The 24,066-nt window shown below is 40.1% G+C and overlaps 1 protein-coding gene across 2 annotated transcripts in view; it reads right to left on the bottom strand.

The window, feature by feature from the left end:
- The window catches only part of LOC126203005 (glycoprotein-N-acetylgalactosamine 3-beta-galactosyltransferase 1-like), a 183,241-nt gene that overhangs the window by 75,102 nt on the left and 84,073 nt on the right, over positions 1-24,066 (bottom strand). For both annotated transcript variants that reach the window (XM_049937204.1, XM_049937205.1), the window contains 2 exons: positions 12,288-12,443; positions 6,517-6,658 (listed from right to left, as the gene is read on the bottom strand). In XM_049937204.1, the coding sequence (XP_049793161.1) occupies positions 6,517-6,658; positions 12,288-12,443 (298 nt within the window). The remainder of the gene's footprint in view (positions 1-6,516; positions 6,659-12,287; positions 12,444-24,066) is intronic.

The following is a 24,066-nucleotide window of genomic DNA, read 5'->3' as shown; positions in this document are numbered from 1 at the left end:
CTTTGCAGGTAATAATTCAGTTAGGTATAGGCACAGGGATCTGGCAATGATATGATAAACCATGAAGACTGAAGAGGATAATGTAGTGAGAGAACTAAGAAGTCATTACCTTGTTTCTTCATTCTTGGCAGCGCATCTATTTCAGTTCCTTCCTGGAGAGACCACTGTCATCAGAATGTCAGAGCCAAATGCTGTTGCTCCAGATACTGTCATTTGTTTTCATCAAAACAATTCATGCCTTCCTGTACTACTACATGAACAACTGATACGAAGATGACAAAATTAAAACTATGTGGTCGACTGAAGAGGTCAGCGGAAGAAAGTGATAACCCAAACAATTATATTTTGAGACTCTGCATGTCATATGTTTGGTTAAATTCAAAGACAAGAAAATAAATACAATAGGAAAAAACAATTATCATAGTAAACAGTGCTTTCTGGCAATTCATTAGGAAATACTTCTCAACAGTGTGTGAAACATTCAAAATGAGGACAGATAAAGTGATCACTCTAACCCTTACTAAATTGATAGTTAACACTTTTTTGTTCTTACCCTCTTAGTTTGGAAATAGATACCAGGAAAGAATGAAGGTGCTCAACATATTATGATCCACAGGAGTTGTGCAAAATATATAACTGGGAAGTTGAATCAAAATTTTATTGGGACAAGTAAATGTGCAGTATTCTTGTAAGCTGGTGCACTGAGACAACTGTATCACATGCAGCTACAGAAAATAAATAAAGATTAAACTGAATGAATCATTAAATTACTAAATAGTAGAGATTCCCACATATATGATGAAATTTCAGGTGAGGTTATGAAGATCAGTGCACCACATATTAGTTTAAGACATCTTCTAAGTGTGGTCAGTTTCCTGACAGACTGGAATACTTGTTAGTGAAGCCACATAATAAAAAGGATGAAAGAGATAATGTAGACAGTTACTGACCAATTTCTTTGCCTTTTCAAAGTTTCTGAGAAAACAATATATAAGAGAACAGTGTCACATCTCAGTAAACCTAATTTACTGGCAGCCTTGCAGTTTGCAAACAGCCAACACAGTTTATTATTTTATGTACAAAGCACTTTCATGGCTAAATGATACACTGAGTACAGTAGATATTTTCTTTAACTAAAGAAAAATCTTTGTCCTCAAACTTACAGGGAAGGGATTCAGAATTGACTCACATCATATAAAAGTGGGATGTGCCACAGGGTTCTGTCTTGGGTCCATTGCTTTGCTCAATACATTATATGACGTGCTACTAAGCCTAACAGATAACTTGACAGTATGTCAAATTGAACACCTTTCAGCCATCTAAATTTCCAAATTGTTATTTTATCGGGCTAATAGTTTTCACGAAATATTACGCCATCTTCACAGCCTCTGACCGACATGTAGAAAGATTCCCACCTTTGGTCCACTTGAAATAGGGGTCACCATTCAAAGACTGGTATCCATATAGTTTTGAGACAGCAATCACTTCAAACATCACCTGCTGACAGGACCAAAGGTGGGAATCTTCCTACACATCAGTCAGGAGTCCTGAAGATGACGAAATATATCCTCAAAACTGGTAGTCCAATAAAACAACAATTTGGAAATTTAGACAGTTGAAAGGTGTTTAATTTGACAGTCTGAACTCAACAGCTGAGGTCCCACAACCGTCTGTGAAAAGATGGACATACAGAGATAACTCAACAAGGTTTTCTCTTTGCAAATGACACAAGTGTTATTGTAACAATAGCATTCCATCCAGGATTTTCCATTGTTTAACAAGTGTTATTGTAAAAGATGTGGAAGATAATATAAATGACATACATGAAACATATTTGCATTTGCAAATATGAACAACCATCAGCAGTATAAGGGAACAACAACAATACAAATTTGTGCTGGGTCAGGACTCAAACCCAGATTTCCATCTTACGCAGTTGGTCACCTTAACCACTTTGACTATCTGTGCACAATTCATGGCCAGACAAACAGTTCCATACCTTGTCCTTCCTCTATCACAACTTGTATCTGTACACACATTATGTAATTCCCATACAGGGGAAGACATTTTAATTGAATGTTGCTGTCCAGTATCTTCAGATAAATATGATATTGCAGGGCCTACGTTGTTGAGGAGAACAACTCAATATTCCTTTAGACATGCATGCATGTGTGAAGAAACATGCACTGTGATGACTGTAGCTGTTATGAATCATGTAAAACGAATTCAGAGTTGCGAATACTAACGACCATTAGCTGTATAAGGGAATGACGACTATGAAAGTTTGTGCTGGATGGGGACTCAAAAACGGATCTCCCATTTTACACAAGTGGTCACCTTAACTGCTTTGACTGTCTGTGCATGACTCACAGCCAGACCCAAACTTCTATATGTCATCATTCCTGCATCACAACCTATACTTGGACACACATTATGTAATTCTTGTACGGGGGAGGGCATTTTAATTGAAAATTGCTGCCCAGTATCAGTGGATAAATACTATATTGCAGGGTTATGTTGTTAAGAAGAACAATGCAATGTTCCTTTGGACATACATGCTTGTTCAAAGGAACATGCATTGTAGCAACTACAGCTGTTATGAAATACATGAAGTGTATTCACAGTTGCAAATGTGAACAATCATCAGCTCTATAAGAGAACGATGACAGGAAAAATTTGTACCAGACCAGTACTTGAATCCAGATTTTCCACTTTATGTGAGCAGTCAGCTTAACCACTTTGGCTACCTGTGCATGACTCACAGGCACACCCAAACTTCCTTATGTCAGTCTGGCAGTGAGTCATGCACAGGTAGCCAAAGCGGTTAAGGTGACTGCTCACATAAAGTGGGAAATCTGGATTCAAGTCCTGGTCTGGTACAAATTTTCATTGTCATCATTCCCTTATGCAGCTTACGGTTATTCACATTCACAACTGTGAATACATTTCATGTATTTCATAATTGCTGTAGCTGTTGCAGTGCTTGTTCATTTGCACATATATGTTCATATGAAGGATGTCATCATCATAATCTTCTTCTTCTTCTTCTTCTTATTCTCCTTTTTCTTAACAATGCAAGCAATGCAATATAGTATAACATAAATGATGTAGCTAATAGGATAGTCAGTATCATTACCATACAGTTTTCAGAAAACACGTTAATGTTTAACTGCAAAAAAACACAATAAGTACATATTTGTACTCAGAACTATAATAAAAGCAAAAGTTTACAGTCCCAACAGGGTCACAATTGCCAGTGAAGTTGAATATTTCAATTCTTAGGAATGAGAATATATGAAAAGATTTCTTGGATTTATCACATTCAATGTGTTGTACAGAAACTGAATGCTTCCATCTTCACTGCAAGAATGGTCTCCACTGTCTCTGACACAAGAACAAGAAGGCTTGTTTACTTTCATTCTAATATCTTATATAGTGAAACTTCCTGGCAGATTAAAACTGTGTGCCCGACCGAACTCGAACTCGAACTCGGCAAGGCAAAGGTCCCGAGTTCGAGTCTCGGTCGGGCACTCAGTTTTAATCTGCCAGGAAGTTTCATATCAGCGCACACTCCGCTGCAGAGTGAAAATCTCATTCTGGATCTTATATAGTATTATATTTTGGGAGCAACTCTGTACACTCACCAAACATTTTCTTAGCCCTGAAAATAACTATCAGACTGATCTATGGTGTCACTTCGTGAACTACATTTAGTTGATTGTTCATGTGTTTCTGAATTCTAATTGTGATGTCCTTATACATATTATATATTCCAACTTGGGATTTGTTGGTGACAACATTGACTCATACAGAAGCAACAGCCACATTCATTCATTGAATGACTTGCAATTGGGTAATACTTCCTTAACCCTTGAGTGGGTGCACCTATATATAAAGTGCACCAACCACAAATAACATTGTCTTGTACTGTTCCATTATTGTTTGTCAATTGTGAGCCTGTACCTATTCCTTCATTACTGCCTCAGCTAACACTGTGATAAGTTGTGCTGTCATTCGCCCCAGTGAGCAACAGTAATATAAAATAAATAGTGAGCTATGTGAGAAAAAATTTACAATCTATGCAAGAAAATGACCAAGTTTCTGAGCTAACAGCGCAATCTCACAATGAGGCAGTTGTCTATGAGACAATTAGCAATCGAATAAGCGGATGGCTGGGATTTGATGCAGTTGTGCTGTTTAATGCTTTGAGTGGGCCATTAGTGAGTGTAGGATAACACTTGTAAGCGGCAGTAGAGTGATATAATGGATATTTATTTTAATATTGTCTAATGAAACAGTGATTTAGCTCATATAATGTCTGCCCCCAGTAGCTCAGTGGTCAGCGCAACAGAATGTCAATCCTAAGAGCCCGGGTTCGATTCCCGGCTGGGTCAGAGATTTTCTCCGCTCAAGGACTGGGTGTTGTGTTGTCCTAATCATCATCATTTCATCCCCATTGATGCGCATGTTGCCGAAGTGGCGTCAAATTGAGAGACTTGCACCCGGCGAACGGTCTACCCGACGGGAGGCCCTAGTCACACAGCTCATATAATGCATGTGTACTTCACCGTTGTTTAAAGATTAAACTTTAATTTTGCTCATACATGTTTACCTTAGTAACATAAAAACAGCTATTCTTTAGATGAGTATGAAGTATGCCATGCACCTGCTCATATTATAAAATATGGCACGCCCACTCGAGGGTGAAGCATTGTACAGAAAGGTGCTCACTATTCAGCAGGTTTCAATTTCAATGGGCTTCTAGCAGAATGGAGAAAAAGACTGATAAACCCTAAAATTCAACTCCAAGTTGAAATGTTTCCTTGTGGCTCAGTTTTTGTTCTGTACAGCAGTTGTCCACAACAGTTCAGAACTTTTCTCCATAATCTGATCTTTATTTATATATTAGGTTGGCGCATAAGTTTGTAGCATTTTTGTTTTGCATGTTGGTATTCCAGTTGCTAAGCATTTATTTATTGATTTCCATTTTTTATTTGTAGTTTATTATCGCTATTTGAGTTTACATATTTTCTCATTTGGAGATAGAGGGTGGAGTTGTGGATACTAGAAAATGGAGTGCCAAGTGGAGAAATCAGAACATTTCTGATGTATCTTTCTGTTCGGCTTCCGTAGAGAGGTAAGAAAATGGTTTTCTCATTTTAAGGAGAATCATTTTGGCATTAGTGACTCTCCATGTTCAGGAAGACCTTCAGATTTGAATGATCTGTGTCAGTATACTCAAGAACTGGCAAATGTGACAAACTGGGATCATTCCATGACCATGTGACATTTTCATGCAATGGGGAAGGTTCAAAAACTGGATGTATGAGTACTGCACACTCTAAGCCAAAATTACAAAAAAATCTGTTGGTGGCCATATGTGCATCTCTGCTTGCTCACCATCAATTGGCTCATGAACAACTCGGACCATTTCTATCCTGTTATGTTACAGGTGATGAGAAATGGTGTCTTTATGCTAACTTAAGGAAAAGGCGAGAATAGGTGAACCCAAACAGAAGAGTAACTCTTCTTATGAAGACATGTGCGCATCCACAAAGGATAATATTATACATCTTGTGCAACAGCATTGATGTGGTGTACTACAAATTGCTGCCTTGAAGTGTAACCATCATAGCTGATACTTCTTGTCAGCAACTGAGTTGTCTTCCTGATGCAATCCATGAACAATGACCAGAAAGTCTGCATGAAGTGATATTACTTCATGATAATGCCTATCTGCTTTCTGCTAGACTGAGAAAAAAACACTATTCAGGAGTTGAGTTTGAAGTCATTCTACACCCATCTAATTCACCTGACCTTGCGCCCTCAGAGTTTCATATTTTCCACTCTCTATTGAACAACCTTCAAGGAATTCCCTTTCCAGATGAAAATGCACTCCAAACGTGGCTCAATTAGTTGTTTAAACCACATGATACCTACAGTGGTGGAATTGGAAAGTTACCCCCACACTGGAAAACAGTTGTAAATAGTGAAGTCTCTGTTGTGTGTATCTGCTGTGATTTTTAAACTTATTGAAAATTGCTATGAACTTACGCATCAACCTAACACTTTCTAATAATTTTCTTCATGTTTTATTAATTCTTTAATTATTTGTGTATAAAAATTTTAATCAACATTCTGTAAATTATGTACTGACTCTTTCCATGACAATGTAGAAGGGGGTTGCATGGTAATATATAACATGATAAATAGTAAATAAACAAAATACTAAGTGTTTTGCTGAACTATCACAGTTTTAGTGGCACCATTTGACACAATGCCCAGAACATCAGAAGAATGTACTATGACAGAAAATACTTAAAATTCATTTGTTGGCTTACTGCCCATGCTAGGTCATATGTTTGTGTGAGAATTCTCCCTCATTCCTTCTTTCACTCAGAATGGAGTAGTTCATGTTAGAGTATATGATTCTCCTTGCACATGCCTTACACCATAATAGCTCTATTGCAACTCCTTGCTTCTATCTTTAAAAACCTGCATTTCAGTGATACTGACGTGTCATCATCAGCCTTAAGCACCCAATCAGTACTCTCCAACAGGCCTTCGTGGACAATATATTTGAACGCAGCTTGAGTCTTAGCCCAAAGATGCTGCCGCCCTTCTGAAACATCAAGTGCCACTGTGGGTAGTGTGGTATCTGTGGATAGCAAAAAAAAAACTCCATGTAGTTGACATTAATGAATAGCAATTTCTGATAAAATATCGAGGTAACAAGTTTTAAAGGTGCATGATGATGTCTCAATAACATCACACGAAAGAAGAAGATTGTGCGAAAATGCAACTGCTACAGATATTTCAACCATAAAATTGTGGCAGCAGTTCAAGACCACAAAGCATACTTATATTCATTTATTCAAGTAATGGAACTTGATTTAAATATACATATCATAACACCATTGCTCAACTGTCCATTGCACCTCGTATGAAAAATTGCATATTACAACCTCCTTGTAAAACTGTCTGCACTTACAATAGCAAAGGAAGAGGTTACAGTCCTGTCCTGTCAGGTCATTAAATGTAGAGCATTGGCTCAAGTAGGCAAGGATGAGGGTGAGAACTGCCTGTAGCCTTGCTGAGAGAACCGTCATGGTAAGTTGAAGGGTGATTTGAGGAAAATCTAAGTGAGGATTGTCATACTGGAATTCAACTATACTCCTCTCAAACATAAGCTCAGTGTTTTAACTACTCTAATATTTCAGTTGTTCTGCACTGCAACACTGAAAAGGCAATTAGCTAACATGATGGAGAGTGAGCAATAGAGAGTATTGCAGATAGATGGGAGTTGTTAATAGGTGATATGGACATTAGGCTTACTGGCACTAACCAGCTACCTATAAGTGAAGACCAAATTGTGGTCTTAGCATCTGTTCTGAACTGATAACATCCTTGATATATATATAACACAGTGACATATAACACAGGCCGTAAGCATAAAATTGTATCCTACAATATAGACAGGAGAGCAGATCATGCTTTGTCTAACAAGATAAGAAAATAGAAACTCAAAATTATCCCATTCTTGTCAATAAAACTACTACTACCACCACCAGATCTACCACTACATGTCAGAACTACACAGCTGCTGCACAGCAGTTTTTGAAGATCTAATTAAGTCCACTAAGGATGTATTTAGGGTAGACTTCAATCTGTTGTGCAGTGTAATGAATCATTAGACAAATAAAGACTATTGCCTTATATCTGCATCCAGACAGCATGTTGTTATAATTAAGCTTTCGCTACTTGAGCCAGTGTACATGGAAAAAGGTTTACCATATAGGTACCCAACTTTGTAGGAATGATGTTCAGACTGTGCAATGCAGTATTTGTGTTGTTAGTAGTGTTACTGTCATGACTTGCCATTAAGTGCTGGTACTAGTACTGCAACATAGGAATGAAACACAAGCATCAGTGCGCATTACAATTGCAGACAGTCAGCATGGTCTGGACAATATGAGCACGGCTTTATTCATAAAGCCATTTCACCAAAATAACAGCAGTAGTGCTGCTGCTCTTCATGAGAATTGATACATTAAAAGAATATGGAGAGGTGCTCTTTCTGACTAAGGCTGAAGAAATTGATTTGGAAGTTTGAAATGAATGGCAATTTTGGAGTTGGTCCTGGGAAGGGCTGAGAGTCTATTGGGCCACAAATTGTGAAAGTAGTTACTGTTACCATGGCTGAGAATTCTGGGCACAATGTGTGATCTTCAAGCAATGCACAAGCTGTCAGGACAGCTGTACATTCCATGGTCCACTGTTTGCAAAGTGTTGCAGACAACTGTGAAATGGTACCTGTACAAGCTTCCAGGCCCTTGTGGTGCAAATGGTCGCCACACTGAGCAACGTTTGTCAGCTGGGACATAAAAATGGTATGCAATTAACAAATGTTATCCTCTAATGTGAAAATTAAAACTATTTCTTTCTATGGTTTATTCATTATTTCTCTTCCACATGTACTTACAAATGTTTCCATGAAGTTTTGTTGTTCTATGATATGTCATTTTTAATATGTGTCCTCTCAAGTAGCGAAAGTTTAGTTATAACCATCCTGTATGTAAACTGGTAATAAGTTATATTTTAATGGTAACAGTACCTATTACATACACACACACACACACATACACATATATTCTGTTGGAAGATGGAAGGTACAATAGTGAAAGCTTAACTGCCCTAACAATTGATCATCATGGCTTCTTAACAAATTGTTTGCCTTCAGTAAGTATTGCTGCTGTGATGGTACTAAATTTACCAACTCTTGTGTCTCTGCTGACAGAGTAAAGAAGGTATAGTCTCTTTATTTACAAAGGGATTTAAAACATTTCTGTTGGACAAACTGCTTAAGAGAGTATTTGGAGAATGTGTCCAGTACTTTTCCGTAATAATTACTGTCTATAGCATCAGCAGGTAACATTTTATCAGTTTAGCACTAGCAATTTACAGTCACACTATTGGAAAGTTTCCAACTGCTCAAGTTTAATCTAGATGTCTCAGAGCACACTGAAGCTGGTTCTCGTGGGTAGAAAAGTGTATAAAGACTCTGAAGACTACATAAAAATGATTATGTTTGAGGTAAGGTAAATCACTGCACTGAGGACACAAATTGTAGTCATAGGAATTATCATCATTGTTTTAATTCCTTATGACCTCCTTTAGTTCAACAGGTAAGGAGCTAGTGCTCGGAGGGAAGTTACCAGGAAAGTAGAGAGGGAGACTGGGGAGGGGGGGGGGGGGGGGGGGGGATGGTGGAGAGAGAGAGAGAGAGAGAGAGAGAGAGAGAGAGAGAGTGTAATGCTAGCAATTTAAATATTTTATGCACTAATAAACTGGAGAGAGTAACTTGCTAAATTTAGATGTAGCAATTAGTGAAATAAACAAATAAAGCAACTTCTGTAAATGCCAGTGTAAATCTGATGTTCTGGCCAGACACTGAAGATTGAGCCTCCTTGTGAACGAAGTCAACATATATCATCCAATGGATGCCAGTTCGGGATAGACAACATCACTTCTCCATGCACATATCGCATATGGTGGCCTGGGGGAGCATATAAGCTGAAGTTTGGCTCACAACAGATGCACACTGTTCTCTCTCTTTCTGTGCTCCTCTCACTATGTTACTTCAGAAACTTGTGTTTATGCTGACCTTAGCACCTGTACTCAACTAACAGAACACAAATGTGGTTATGAGTTGTTAGAAGCATGCAACAAAATGTAAATTAGAAATTTGCAGCTAACCTGGGACTCTCTCACTCACACTGTCACAACAACCCATGATGTATCACATTGGTACAGCAGATATCCCTGGAGTTTATGCATATGCTCACTCAATGTTCTGCCCCATCAGGTACTGAGACCGTGGCAGTGTTATAGATTTGTGGATAGGCAGGCAGCAGGCAGGCAAAGACTTCTGGCACAGGGGCCCAGTGCCTTAGTGAAGGTGGGTGATGGCAGTGTTGCTCAGACTCCAGACTGGTGGCTTGGCACTGTGTCTGTCAGCTTTAGACACCAGCAGCAGAGGGGTGAGAGGACCTCTGTCCGTACCATGGACCGTGAAGCAGTGGTGGGATTCTCAGCAGTTGGTATTGTGGTGATGGCAGCAGAGTGGAGGTGACCTGATAGCTAGGCCATCAGGCAGTGGTTGTTGGTATGCAACCCAGCTGTGATGACGATAGCTGCATCACACAGTGTTGAAACTCTACGGTACAGCTGATACATCGTGTGTGGCAATGCACAGCCCTGCTATGCTGATGACCTGCTTGGCAGGCCAGAGGGGGGTGGGTGTTATACAGGGTGTTACAAAAAGGTACGGCCAAACTTTCAGGAAACATTCCTCACACACAAATAAAGAAAATATGTTATGTGGACATGGGTCCGGAAACGCTTACTTTCCATGTTAGAGCTCATTTTATTACTTCTCTTCAAATCACATTAATCATTGAATGGAAACACACAGCAACAGAACTTACAAGCGTGATGTCAAACACTTTGTTACAGGAAATGTTCAAAATGTCCTCCGTTAGCGAGGATACATGCATCCACCCTCCGTCGCATGGAATCCCTGATGCGCTGATGCAGCCCTGGAGAATGGCGTATTGTATCACAACCATTCACAATACAAGCACGAAGAGTCTCCAAATTTGGTACCGGGGTTGCGTAGACAAGAGCTTTCAAATGCCCCCATAAATGAAAATCAAGAGGGTTGAGGTCAGGAGAGCGTGGAGGCCATGGAATTGGTCCGCCTCTACCAATCCATCGGTCACTGAATCTGTTGTTGAGAAGTGTACGAACACATCGACTGAAATGTGCAGGAACTCCATCGTGCATGAACCACATGTTGTGTCGTACTTGTAAAGGCAAATGTTCCAGCAGCACAGGTAGAGTATCCCGTATGAAATCATGATAACGTGCTCTATTGAGCGTAGGTGGAAGAACGTGGGGCCCAATCGAGACATCACCAACAATGCCTGCCCAAATGTTCACAGAAAATCTGTGTTGATGACGTGATTGCACAATTGCGTGCTGATTCTCGTCAGCCCACAGATGTTGATTGTGAAAATTTACAATTTGATCATGTTGGAATGAAGCCTCATCCGTAAAGAGAACATTTGCACTGAAATGAGGATTGACACCTTGTTGGATGAACCAATCGCAGAAGTGTACCTGTGGAGGCCAATCAGCTGCTGATAGTGCCTGCACACGCTGTACATGGTACGGAAACAACTGGTTCTCCCGTAGCACTCTCCATACAGTGACGTGGTCAACGTTACCTTGTACAGCAGCAACTTCTCTGATGCTGACATTAGGGTTATCGTCAACCCCCAGTCGTGAGTCATAGGCTGGAATGTTCCGTGCTCCCTAAGATGCCGATCAATTGCTTCGAACGTCTTCCTGTCGGGACACCTTCATTCTGGAAATCTGCCTCGATACAAACGTACCACGCCACGGCTATTGCCCGTGCTAATCAATACATAAAATGGGCATCTGCCAACTCCACATTTGTAAACATTGCACTGACTGCAAAACCATGTTCGTGATGAACACTAACCTGTGGATGCTACGTACTGATGTGCTACTGTAGAGCAATGAGTCGCATGTCAACACAAGCACCAAAGTCAACATTACCTTCCTTCAATTGGGCCAACTGGTGGTGAATCGAGGAAGTACAGTACATACTGACGAAACTAAAATGAGCTCTAACATGGAAATTAAGCGTTTCCGGACACATGTCCACATAACATCTTTTCTTTATTTGTGTGTGAGGAATGTTTCCTGAAAGTTTGGCCGTACCTTTTTGTAACACCCTGTATATACATCCAAAGAAAGCTTGCTAATGTGGAAGACAAGCACTGTCAAAACTTCCTGCAGGCAGGGCATTGTCCAGAGAACTGGGCTACTACTGAAGCAGCTGCTAGTATAACAAAATGCTGTGTCGGCTGGCTGTGGTTCACACCCTGAGGAGGGCACAGGGCTGCTGTCTGGGCCCATGCCATTACAGAGTTAACAGATTTTCTCTTTGGTTTTAAGAGGAATAGGTCATTTGTGGGTACCCTTTTCCCACTATTAGAGTACAACACCCTACATGCACTATTATGAAATTAGGACACTAACTTGATAGTGTTAAAAGGTGCAAAGTAAGACAAACATTTAAATTTGGCATGTGAGTGTCACCCAGGGGCGTCCCAGGCACAAAAGCTACACAGTTCTTCACTTTTTTGATGGTGTATCAATACTTTTATTCTGAGAGTAATTTAACAATCAACACTCACCATGTTTGGAGGTCATGAAGAGCAGCTTGTCACAATGTTGGCCCCATGTGGCATTGACGGCAGCTGCCTTAGTGGCATGGTTCTCAGGACCAGTCATCACCCAGCACAACACACGTACACGTTGCTTCACGCCATCAGCTGTGGTCCTGTTGCATTCTGGAATAGAAGACATTTGACTTACAATGAGATTGACCAAACATAAACTTTTCTTTCAGCTGTTTATTTTATTTCATAATTTATCACCCATAACAGTCAAATCAATAAATTTAAATGCCACATAAGGAACAACTCAACAGCCTTATTAACTTTGCTGTTGGATCAGGGGCATAATTACAGTCATGGGAGTCGCAAGACAATTACATGAAGTGTCACCCACAAGCAAGAACGCACATGTGTCTTTGAAATGTATCTGCTCAACAGGAACACACAGGCCTCACCTAGAAAAGCATCTTATTTCCTCCACAGGTGTCCAGAAGCCATTTTAAGTTCAGATGGGGTGGTGGAGGGGGCATGTTAGTGTTGACATATAACTCTGACTCACCTCTTTACTTACTTGAGGCGTTTTGTGACAGAAAGTGGAGAGACAGATGACTCATTAGATTCCTAAAGTCGACCACAAACTCCATTGCTTCACAACTATGTCATCATCAGGTACAAGCAAGTTTTGGGAAAGAAGTCTTTGGAGATTTTTTCATTGATTTTCATGTCACACTTTTGCTTCGGACTTTGCTAATGGTGTGTGTATGTTTGAGTCTACTAATTAATGGAGGTTGCTTTTTCACCAGAACTGCAAAGATATTTGGCTTCTGTATAAACTTTTCATTACGCCATATGAAACACACCTGATGACCTTAATTTCCCATGTTATTCTTTCCTTGGGCTACACAAGATAACATCTGCTTCACATGATGTGACTTCAAAAATAACCAATGCAAACTCGGGAAGAGTAGTTGAAAAAGTGACATCACACCTTGAGACAAAAGTAAAATATAAGAAGGTCGTGTTGATATGAATTGCTGCTGCAGTTAATGACTTTTCCATTAAATGTCTATCTTTCAGGGGTCACAACTACCGTTTGGGTTAAAACACTTAGGAATTTCGAGATGGCACCACAGCTAATAGCAGATTTCGATAAATTTATGGAAAAAAAGGAAAAGAGAGCAAATAATCTGATGAGTTTGCATCAATCCTGGTAGAAAGGGTAGTGATGAAGGAAACTAAATATTTTGCACCATATTAGACTCTACCCAATATTATACATGTGGATCAGCTGTCTTTTGTTATAAGGTATTTATTAAAAGATGTATTCCCTATTGAAAAATTTATCTGTTTTGTCCAAAATTTAAGACACAAATCAGAAGAATTAGCTGATTCAGTAATAAATCTTCTTCTTCATCTACACTCTGTGCAAAGCACTATGAGGTGCATGGCAAAGTGTACATCCCATTTTACTAGTATTAGGGTTTCTACCTTTTTTATTCACATAGGTAACATGGGAAAAATGATTATTTGAATGCCTCTGTGTGAGGAGTAATTATTCTAACTTCATCCCCATGACCCCTATGCGAGCGAAACATAGGGGGAGGTTGTAGTATATTCCTAGAATAATCATTTAATTCCTGCTCTTGAAGCTTTGTTAACAGACGTTCTCAGGATAGTTTATGTCTATCTTCAAGAGTCTTCCAGTTCAGTTCCTTCAGTATCTCTGTAAAACTCTCCCACTGATGAAACAAATCTGTGACCATCCATGCTGCCCGTCTCGGTACATGTTCAATATCCCCTGTTTGTCCTATCTAGTACGGGTTCCACATAATTAAGCAATATTCTAGCACCAGTCACGTGAGTCATTTGTAAACAATCTCCATGGTAGATTGATTGCACTTACCCAGTAATCTAGCACCTGCTTTACCCACGACTGAACCTATGTGATTGTTCCATTTCATACTCCCACAAAGTGTTAAACTCAGCTATTTGAATGAGTTGGCCGATTCCATCAGTGACTTATTGCTATAGTCATAGGATACAATGTTTTTTTTTTTTTTTTTTTCGTTATGTGAAATTTTACATTTCTGAACATTTGAAACAAGTTGCAAATCTCTCTATGACTCTGATGTCTTATCAAGAACTGACTGAATATTTATGCAGCTTCTTTCAGATAGTACTTCATTGTAGATAACTGCATGACCTGCAAAAAGCCTGATTTTACTATTGATATTGTCTGCAAGGTCATTACTAAACAATATGAAGAGCAAGGGTCCCAACACACTTCCCTGCAGCATATCCGAAGTTACTTCTGCTGCTGACTAGGATTGCCCCTTTTTGACTCCTCATTCCATGGATATATTTACTAAGTAAACACGGTCTGGACATCCACTTATGCAGCGGCAATTCATATGACAATGCTAGCAACATGACTCGTGCAACTCTGGTCTCCAGGCAAGAATTAAATAAAACCAACCCTGTTGCTGTATATGTTCCGTGTGCCGCTCATTCTCTTAGCTCAATAGAATCGTGTGCAGCACAGTTGTCCCCAAGCGGCTTCATTTTTCCGTTTGTTGCAACAGATTTACATTGTCTTCTCTGCTTTGACGAAACGTTGGAATATTTTGCAGTCAAAAGTAAATAGTTCAGTCTCCATAAAATGACCGTCAGAAACACACTGGTCAGGGCACAATGCCTCCTGTAGTCTCAACGTTGACTGCCTAGAAATAATATCACCGTTGAAATTTATTCAGCATGATGACACTAAAATGCTTCACTGAGATGCGAGACGACTGGGATGCTGCGCAGCCTGCAGAGTCCGGAAATTGCGATGAAGACAACTTTTTTTCAGTGATACTGAAAATATCTAATGTCACACGTAAATTGTTGCAAAGTGTTGACACTCATAAAGTTGTAATAACGTTGTACGATTCTTTACTTGAATACGTTGGAGAGAAATCGCTGGCATTGAAAGGAGTAAGATAAATATGGTCAAACCAGCCACATAAAAGGAAAAAGTCAAGAAGACTGAAAGTGGATTAAACAGAAGAGCTTGATACTATTTTTGTAGGAAAGGAAGATTTTAGGGCGACTGTATTTCTGGTTATTATAGACAGATTGGTATCGAAATTGTAGAAAAGAAAAAAATCATTGGAAGAGTTTTACAGCAATTTTCGGCTCCTAAATAATTTTCCTGGACGAGACAACACTAAACTATTGAGATGTCCTAGAAAACTGCAAAATTGTTACAAAGACGACTTGGAAGTTTTGAACAGCGATGTTATTAATTTTATAGCATATGTGACTAGCAAGGAAATAAAAACCTTCTCTCTAAGTATTCTGTGTAGAGTGTTGCGTGAAAAACTGGTTCAAGAACTATTTCCTAATTTGGAGATTGCGCTACGAATATTGTTGTCAAACGCCGCAACCAATTGTAGGCAGAATTTTACTTTTGAAAACAGTCAAGAATTATTTGCGGTCATCCATTTACCAGGATCCAGTCAGATCCCGTCTTCTCGATGAATTCTGAAGTAACACAGGAACTAGATTACGAAGATGTAACCGACGGAGTTTGCTAGAGAGAAAGCACACCGTAAACAGCTTTGCCTAACTTGTGTGGTGAATTCAATATGGAAATGAAGTCCCATACTTCTTGATAGAGCATAGGGGAACGATGCGGGAGACCCGCATCGCTGTACTACGCAAGGTCCTAAGGGCGGTGGTTTGCCGTTGCCTTGCTCCGACCGTAATGGGGATGAATGATGATGAAGACGACACAACACCCAGTCACCTCGCGGTAGGTGCAAGTCCCTGACCCCGTCGGGAATCGAACCCAGGACTCCGTGCTCGGGAAGAGAGAACGCTACCGCGAGCGGTGGACAAATTCAATATGAGTGTATTTATTATTATTATTATTAACAGCAGAAGCAGACATAGTATTCTGTTACGTACAGATGTAACTTCCTTGGTTCTACTTTTAAGTCGAAATTGGAAGGATTTATCTGTGCCTGGGGCGGCAAATAGCTAAATTCGCCCCCGGGTAGAAGGGGAAGGAACAGAAGACAGGGTTACGGGAAAGTATGCAAAGGCGCCCGTACGATTGTTTGAAGGGTGAGAGGGGGAAGGGGCTAGACCTGAGAGCATGGGGCATTTTCAGTATTTTGGAAGACGAATGGCGACTTGTGATAAGCCACAAAAAGTTCCAGTTCCGGCCCTGTTAAAAACCTGCGTAACATCGACCTTTAAATAATTTTCTTGAAAAGAAAAAAAAATTGACTATACTATAGTTTTTGCTTCCCGTGAAAGGAAATAGGGGATGGAGGGGCGTGCGGTCTACCCTTGTCCGCGGGTATGGCCGCCCATGAAAGTATGGGCTCGGTAATAGGAATGTGAAAGGCGAAAGGCTAATTGAGTTCTGCAGTAAGTTTCAGCTATTAATAGCCAAGACATTGCTCAAAAATCAAATAAGAAGGAAGTATAGTTGGTAGAGGCCTGAAGCCACAAAGAAACCAGCTGGATTGCATCATGGTGAGAAAGAGATTCCGAAATCAAATATTGGAATGTAAGGCCAGGCCAGGAGCAGATACAGACTCATTGGCGACCAATGTTTAGCAATTGTAAAGGGTAGGCTGAGGTTTAAGTGAATCGTGAGAAAGAACCAACGAGGAAAGAAGTGGAATACTGAAGTACTGAGAAATGGGGATGCACATTTGAATTGCTCTGAGGCTGTAAATACTGCGGTAATGAATACCGCAGTAGGCAGTTCAGTTGAAGAGGAATGTACATCACTAAATAGGACACTAACAGAAGTTGGGCAGACAAGTGTATGTGCAAGGAAAGCAACTGCAAAATACCTTGGGTAACAGAAGAAATACTAAAATTGGTCGACGAAGGACGGAGGTATAAAAATGCTCAAGAAACGACAGAAATACAGCAACGTAAGTCACATTGAATGGAATAATAAGGAAGTGCAGAGAAGCTAACGTGAAATGGCTGTAGGAAAAATGTAAAGGAATAAAAAGAGAAATCGTCGTTAGAAGGACCGATTCCGCATATAAAAATGTCAAAACAACCTTCGTTGAAATTAAAAGCGTAGAAGTCAGCATTAAGAGTGAAGAGGAATTCCACTTTAAAGCAGCTGGGTGGAAAGTGTATACTGAATGTCTCTACGAGGGGGAGGAACTATGTAATAAAGTGGCAGAAGAAGAATTGGGAGTCGAAATGGATGACATAGGTGATACAGTATTAGAGTTGGATTCGAACAGAGTTTGCATTAATTAAGGTGGAGGATAAAGATAACATTCCTTCGGACTTTCTGAAGCCACTGGGAGGGACATAGACTATCAAACGACTATTGTATCTGATGTGTAGAATATGTGAGAGGAGACACACCGTCCGACTTTCGGAAGCTACCACATGCACATGACCGAAGACAGCAAGTATTGTATTGTATTGTATTTTTATTGATCCAGGCAATCATAGTATTGTACAGCTGTACATATGATATTGGATAGGTCAAGAGAGCTATTTACAGTAATTTTTACAAATTGATGTTTACATTATTTTGTAGCAAGGAAATTATCTATCTTCAACAAAACAGTTAATACAAATCAAAGAGATGTAAGATTTTACATACGATATTGGATAGGTCAAGGGAACATATTTGCAGGTAATATTTAATAAATTGATTTTACATCATTTTGCAATGAGGAAGTTAGCTATCTTTAACAAAACAGTAAATGCAAATGTTGTATGGTAAAATACAAACAGCCAATACAAATGTAATAGTAAAGTAGTCCAGTGTATTTCATAGACATGCACAGTATATAATTTTCAGACCTAATTGAACATTTATCATATTTTTTACATTTTTAACCCCTTTCAAAAAAATGATCAACTGCATAAAAGCAATGGTCCAAGAGATATTTTTTTAACTTATGTGTGAAGGCTCTTGGGTTCTTTGTTGCTTTGATTTCATTGGGTAAATTATTATACATTTTTATACCAACATTTAAAACACTTTTTTGGTAGCAGGTAGTTCTGGGCTGAATCATATGTAGGTCAGATTGCTGCCTTGTTGCATAGTTATGAATATCTCCATTGAATTTTAGTGTGCAGTCATTGTTTAACAGGTATGACTTGACAAATGAGACGATATTATAAATGTAAGCAGAGGGCAGTGTCATAATGCCATTTGTTTTGAAATGTTGTCTGCATGATTCATTATGTCTTAGATTACATATTATGCGTATTGCCATTTTTTGCATTTTGAAAATGCATCTACCTCCAGGTGAGTTCCCCCAAAATATGATTCCATACTGTAATGTAGAATGGAAGTAAGCATAATATACATGTATGAGAACAGATTTTGTGACTGACTTTTTGAGTACCCTTAAAATGTAACACACAGTTGAGAGCTTTTTTGAGATATAATTTGTGTGTGTCTTCCACTTAAGATTTTCTGCAAGCCATATGCCAAGAAACTTGACGGAGTCCACACACATAAGCTCTTGGTTATTTAGAATCACATCAGGCATTTATTGTTTTTGGGATGAGAGTCTGAAGTTGATGTAGGTTGTTTTCTGTATGTTTATAATCAGTTTGTTCTTGTTGAACCATTTGCTGAGTGACGACATAAGCGGTTTAATTTTTTGGTTGAGGTCCTCTGTATCAGTACCCGTTATTAGAATACTTGTGTCATCGGCAAATAGTGTGGTATGTCCTGTAGCAAGCTTTGTGCTTATATCATCAATGTATAGCAGAAACAGTATGGGTCCCAGGATTGAGCCTTGTGGCACACCATATCTAATAGGCATTGTGTCAGAGGAGTGGACAGTAGATTGATGGGTGGTTGTATTCTTTTTTTTTTCAAAATTAATTTCAACTTTTTGAAATCTGTTTGACAGGTAAGATTCTAACCATTTGTTTGCAATTCCTCTTATACCTTTATTTGCTAACTTCTTAAGGAGTATGGTATGGTCAATTACATCAAACGCTTTGGATAAATCTAAAAAGATACCAGTAGTGATTTCCTTATTATCCAGTGCTTTTAAGGTTTCGTTGAGATACTCATAAATAGCTGTGGTGGTTGTCTTTTGCTTTCTAAAACCATGCTGGTGTTTTGTCAATAAGGATAGTTTATTAGTAAAGTCTTCCAATCTGGTGTAAAATAATTTTTCAAATATTTTTGAGAATGAGCTGAGCTGTGCTATGGGCCGGTAATTGGCTACATCATTTTTAGAGCCCTTTTTGTGAAGTGGGGTAATTTTAGAAGTCTTTAGTGCGGATAAATGCGAAAACTATCATACAATCAGCTGACTTTCTGATGCATCGCCACAGTTGCTGACCAGAATAACATACAGATGAATGGAAAAAAATGGAGCATCTATTAGATGACGGTAAGTTTGGCTTTAGGAAAGGTAAAGGCAGCAGAGAAGCAGATCTGACGTTGCATTTGATAATGGAAGCAAGACTTAAGAAAAATGAAATCACCTTCATGCGATTTGTCAACCTAGATAAAGCACTCGACAATTAAAAATGGTGCAAAATGTTTGAAATTCTCAGAAAAATAGGTTAAGCTACAGGGAAAGACTGGTAAGAACGAACAAGGAACAATAAGAATGAACCACCAAGAACGAAGTACTTGGACTAAAAAGAATGTAAGACGGATGCAGCCTTTCTTCCCTATTGTTCAATCTGTACATCGATGAAGCAATGATGGAAATAAAAGATAGGTTCAGGAGTGGGATTGAAATTCAGGGTGAAAGATTATCAACGATAAGATTCGCTGATGACATTGGTTTCCTGTCTGCAAGCGAGAATTACATAACATACTGAATTAACAGTCAGCTGGGCACAAACTGTAGACAGAATAAATCGAAGAAAGACGAAAATTGTGTGGAATAGCAGAAATGAGATTGGCGATAAAATTAACGACAAAATTGGAGACGACTCAGTGGACGAGATGAAGGAAATCTGCTACCTTGGAAGCAAAATAACGTGTGATAGACGGAGCAAGGACGACATAGAAAGTGGACTAGCACAAGCAAAAAGGGCATTCCTGTCCCAAAGAAGAGAACGAAATGGTAATATAGCAAGTGTCGTATGCTTAGAGTTACTGTATAGTGGGCATTTTTCGGACTCGTTAGGTGGACGTTAGCTGTCTACAAATTATTATTACTGCTTACTTGCGTTTTGATACAGACAGGGTGGTGATACTGTGTCTTTTACATGAAGTGGTTCGCAAATGTGTTGTATGTGTTTCCACTTTTCAGTGCTTTAGGTGTTCATAGTATATTATTGTAAACTTTATGTTTGTCTTTCACACGTATGTTGACTGACAGTCTGCACAACTTTAAAAGAATTCAGCAAAACAGTGTATTTGTTATCTTGCTTTTCAAGGTCATCAATTCGAGTACGTAAGGCCGAAGACCAGTATGTAAAGCTAATTTGGAGTATTTGCAGAGGTGTGAATCGAGCTCTTTTAAAAATACGATTCTCACATTAAAGATACTGCTCTGACTCAAGTAAAAGTACAAGAGGCACTTCTACATTTGGCATCTGGCGATTACAGCTTTCCACTATTGAAGCTTGTACCTGATTCTGAAAAGTACTATTTCATAGTTTTTATGTGATATGTTGAACGCTGTTTACGACGCCCTAAAGACTAATTTAAAAGCGAGTATTTTCAGTCTTGCACCACAAATGCTGCGAAATATGAAACCTTGTTACTTCCTTTCTCACGTCCACTGTGGAACTGTCTAAAGAGCACTGTATTTTTCACTGCTGTAATCTAATTTTCTTAATGTACTGCTATTGCATTCATTTTCACCCTTTTTAAAAATTAAGTGAGCTGCTGTGAAACCGCAATCTACTTTCCATTAATTAAATAATACTTGCTTACTCACACACAGATTTTATCCTTGCATCATGTAAAAGGAACACAGCTACTTTCACCATGTAAATTAACCTTTACACTAATGAGCCAAAACATTATGATCACCTGCTTAATAGCTTGTTTGTTCGTCTTCGGAACGAAATACATCACTGATTCTGCGTATCAGGGATCCAACAGTTTGGGACTAGGTTTGAGAAAGTCTTTCTTTCTTTCGCTTATGCCATAGTCCCGCTGCGATCGCAGGGTCGGCATGGTTACAACGGATTTGGCAATGTTAGCTTTAGGGATGGCCGGATGCCCTTCCTGCCGCCACCCCATACGCCCCGGGATGGAATCAGTGTACCCCAACGGTCTGCGTCTAATGTAAATCGTGAAATAGTGCGGACGTGTTACAATGTCTGCGACGTGTGTAACTGAGGCGGAACGTGGGGACCAGCCCGGTATTCACCTAGCGGGATGTGGAAAACCGCCTAAAAACCACATCCAGGCTGGCTGGCACACTGGCCCTCGAGGCCGGCGCGCCTATCCGAGTCCAGGAAGCAGCGCGTTAGCACTCTCGGCTACCCTGGCGGGTATTAGGTTTGAGAAAGTATGCGGCATTAAATGTCTACGCACAGGTCACGTAACTCGAGAATATAATGGGCTGCTGATTTGCGTATGCGGCTATGGCGCCCTATAGCGACCCAGATGTGTTCCATAGGATTTACAACAGGCGTACTTGGTCGCCGAGACGTAAACGTGAGTTCACAGCAGTGCTTCGCAAACCACTGTTATGGCTCCGAGACACACACAATTATCTACTGAAAAATGACATCGCCATCGGGGAAGACATCAAGCATGGAGCGATGCAGGTGGTTGGCAGCTGTGTGTGTGTTATCGATTACTACCACAGGTTTCATGCAAGGACGGGAGAATGTCTGTCATAGCATAATACGTTTCTAGCCGCCGTTCACCTCGATGACGGTGTTTATGGAGACGACCACCGACGTTGTGTAGCAAAAATGTGATTCGCCCGAGGAGCCGACACGCATTGATCGACTGTCGAATTACGATGGTCCCGTGACCACTGCAATCGTAATTGACGACGTCGTTAGGTCAACATGAGAACACGTAGGGGTGGTCTGCTGCGGGGCTCCATATACAACAAAGTACGATGTACAGTGTCCTCCCAGACACCTGTGAGAGCACCATTATTGTGCTCTTTCGGCAAAGATGCCACAGATCACCATCTATCCTACTTTACAAAGCAGACGAGCCTCCGAACCCCACGTTTTGTGAAGAGTCGTGGACGTCCAACCACTTAGCGCCTAGTGGTAGATTCACTGTCATACCTCTTTCCGTAGATGTTTACGACTTGCACGTGAACATTCGACCAGTTTCGCCGTTTCCGAGGTACTCGTTCACAGGCTCTGCGTAATGATAACCTGCCCTGTGTCAAAGTCGCTTATCTCGATGGATTTCCCCATTTGCAGCCTATATCTTCGCTAGGATGATCCCTCATCTGCGTCTGCTCCGCTTACATACATTTGTTACCACGTCAATACCCGCAACGCCCACCGGACTGCATACAACATCGCCGTGGGCGGGGCAGTGATCATAATGTTTTGACTGATTAGTGTATGTGCTCAAAGCCTCATTAGCAACACCTTTATGCCGTGAAGTCGCACATCCTGCCACGGTCGCAGAATAAACCGCAGTGGCAACAACATGCTTTGGAGAGATCCTTAATGTGCTGTATCATTGAAACTACATATTTCCATAGTAAACACAATATATGAAAACGTCAATTACGGCATGTTAGCTTCAAAGGTAGCGACCTTTTCTGACGCTAATGGGTGGTGAGGAAAGGTAAGTGGCGTCACAAATTTTTTAAGTTTTGTGGCACAGCGTTTCTCCCTCCATCTCATATATTCGTAAAACTCGACTCGTAATTCCAGTAACTGAGGACAGAGTATACTGTACTCGCCACGTTCTTTTCGAGACTGATACAGCTCTACATGCATTCAACACCTTTTTAAAATAACTCTCCCACCCTTGTAGGTTAAAGTCTAACCTACTTCATATCCAGAATAGATTCTAACCTATCGTAACGTCCTTGACTCTGCCGAAAACTGACGAAGGAGATTGCTCGCACCATATCCAAGTTGTCGGCCGAAGTTATCGGGAGACCTCTGGCGACGGCGTCTGATGCCCGTTGTCGGTGTCACCGTGAACACGGCCTCACCCGAAGTGCGAAATTGCAGTCACACTTTTCACTTTTAGTATAATTTTTGTAATGGCGCTTTTGCCACAACCCAAAGTGACCAAGTTCAAATGGCGATGGGAAATTTTAAATGCAAGCCTCACACGTATGTACTCAAAAATGGTAGGAAATTCAGAATGACCCAAAGCCCACACATCTGTTCTGCAGGGGAAATGTAAAAATCCATTGTGATGCACACTAGTCCTGTGAGCAGAACTTGTGCAATGTAAGCTTGCAAAATTCAGCACAAAAAATAATTTGTGAAATGCGTGAACAAGCAGAAACGTGCACTGTTTGTAGAAAAGCTCCAGCTGTGCTATGAAGTTCTTATTCTTATACACAGTCATGTACCGAAGACATATGAGAATGCAACACACTTGCACTTATTTACAAGTCGAATTGTATCATCAAACTGAGACAAATACATATGACGGGAATACATGTGACCCTATTTGTACATCATATTTCAAGGCGGAAATACGGAACTATCATCAAACAATGGAAACTCCAGGTAGGAATATCAACAATGTAGGGAAAGACAGATAGCTACTTACCGTGAAGAGGACATGTCAAGTTGCAGACAGACACAACACTCACACACACATAAGGAACCACACCTCGCCGGAGACGTTAAGTTCGAGCGAGAGTGCACAACGCCA

This window comes from Schistocerca nitens, chromosome 9 (genome assembly GCF_023898315.1).
Source record: "Schistocerca nitens isolate TAMUIC-IGC-003100 chromosome 9, iqSchNite1.1, whole genome shotgun sequence".
In the NCBI taxonomy this organism is placed as follows: domain Eukaryota; kingdom Metazoa; phylum Arthropoda; class Insecta; order Orthoptera; family Acrididae; genus Schistocerca; species Schistocerca nitens.
Note: the sequence above shows the minus strand (reverse complement) of the source record. Positions and strands in the feature narration are given on the sequence as shown.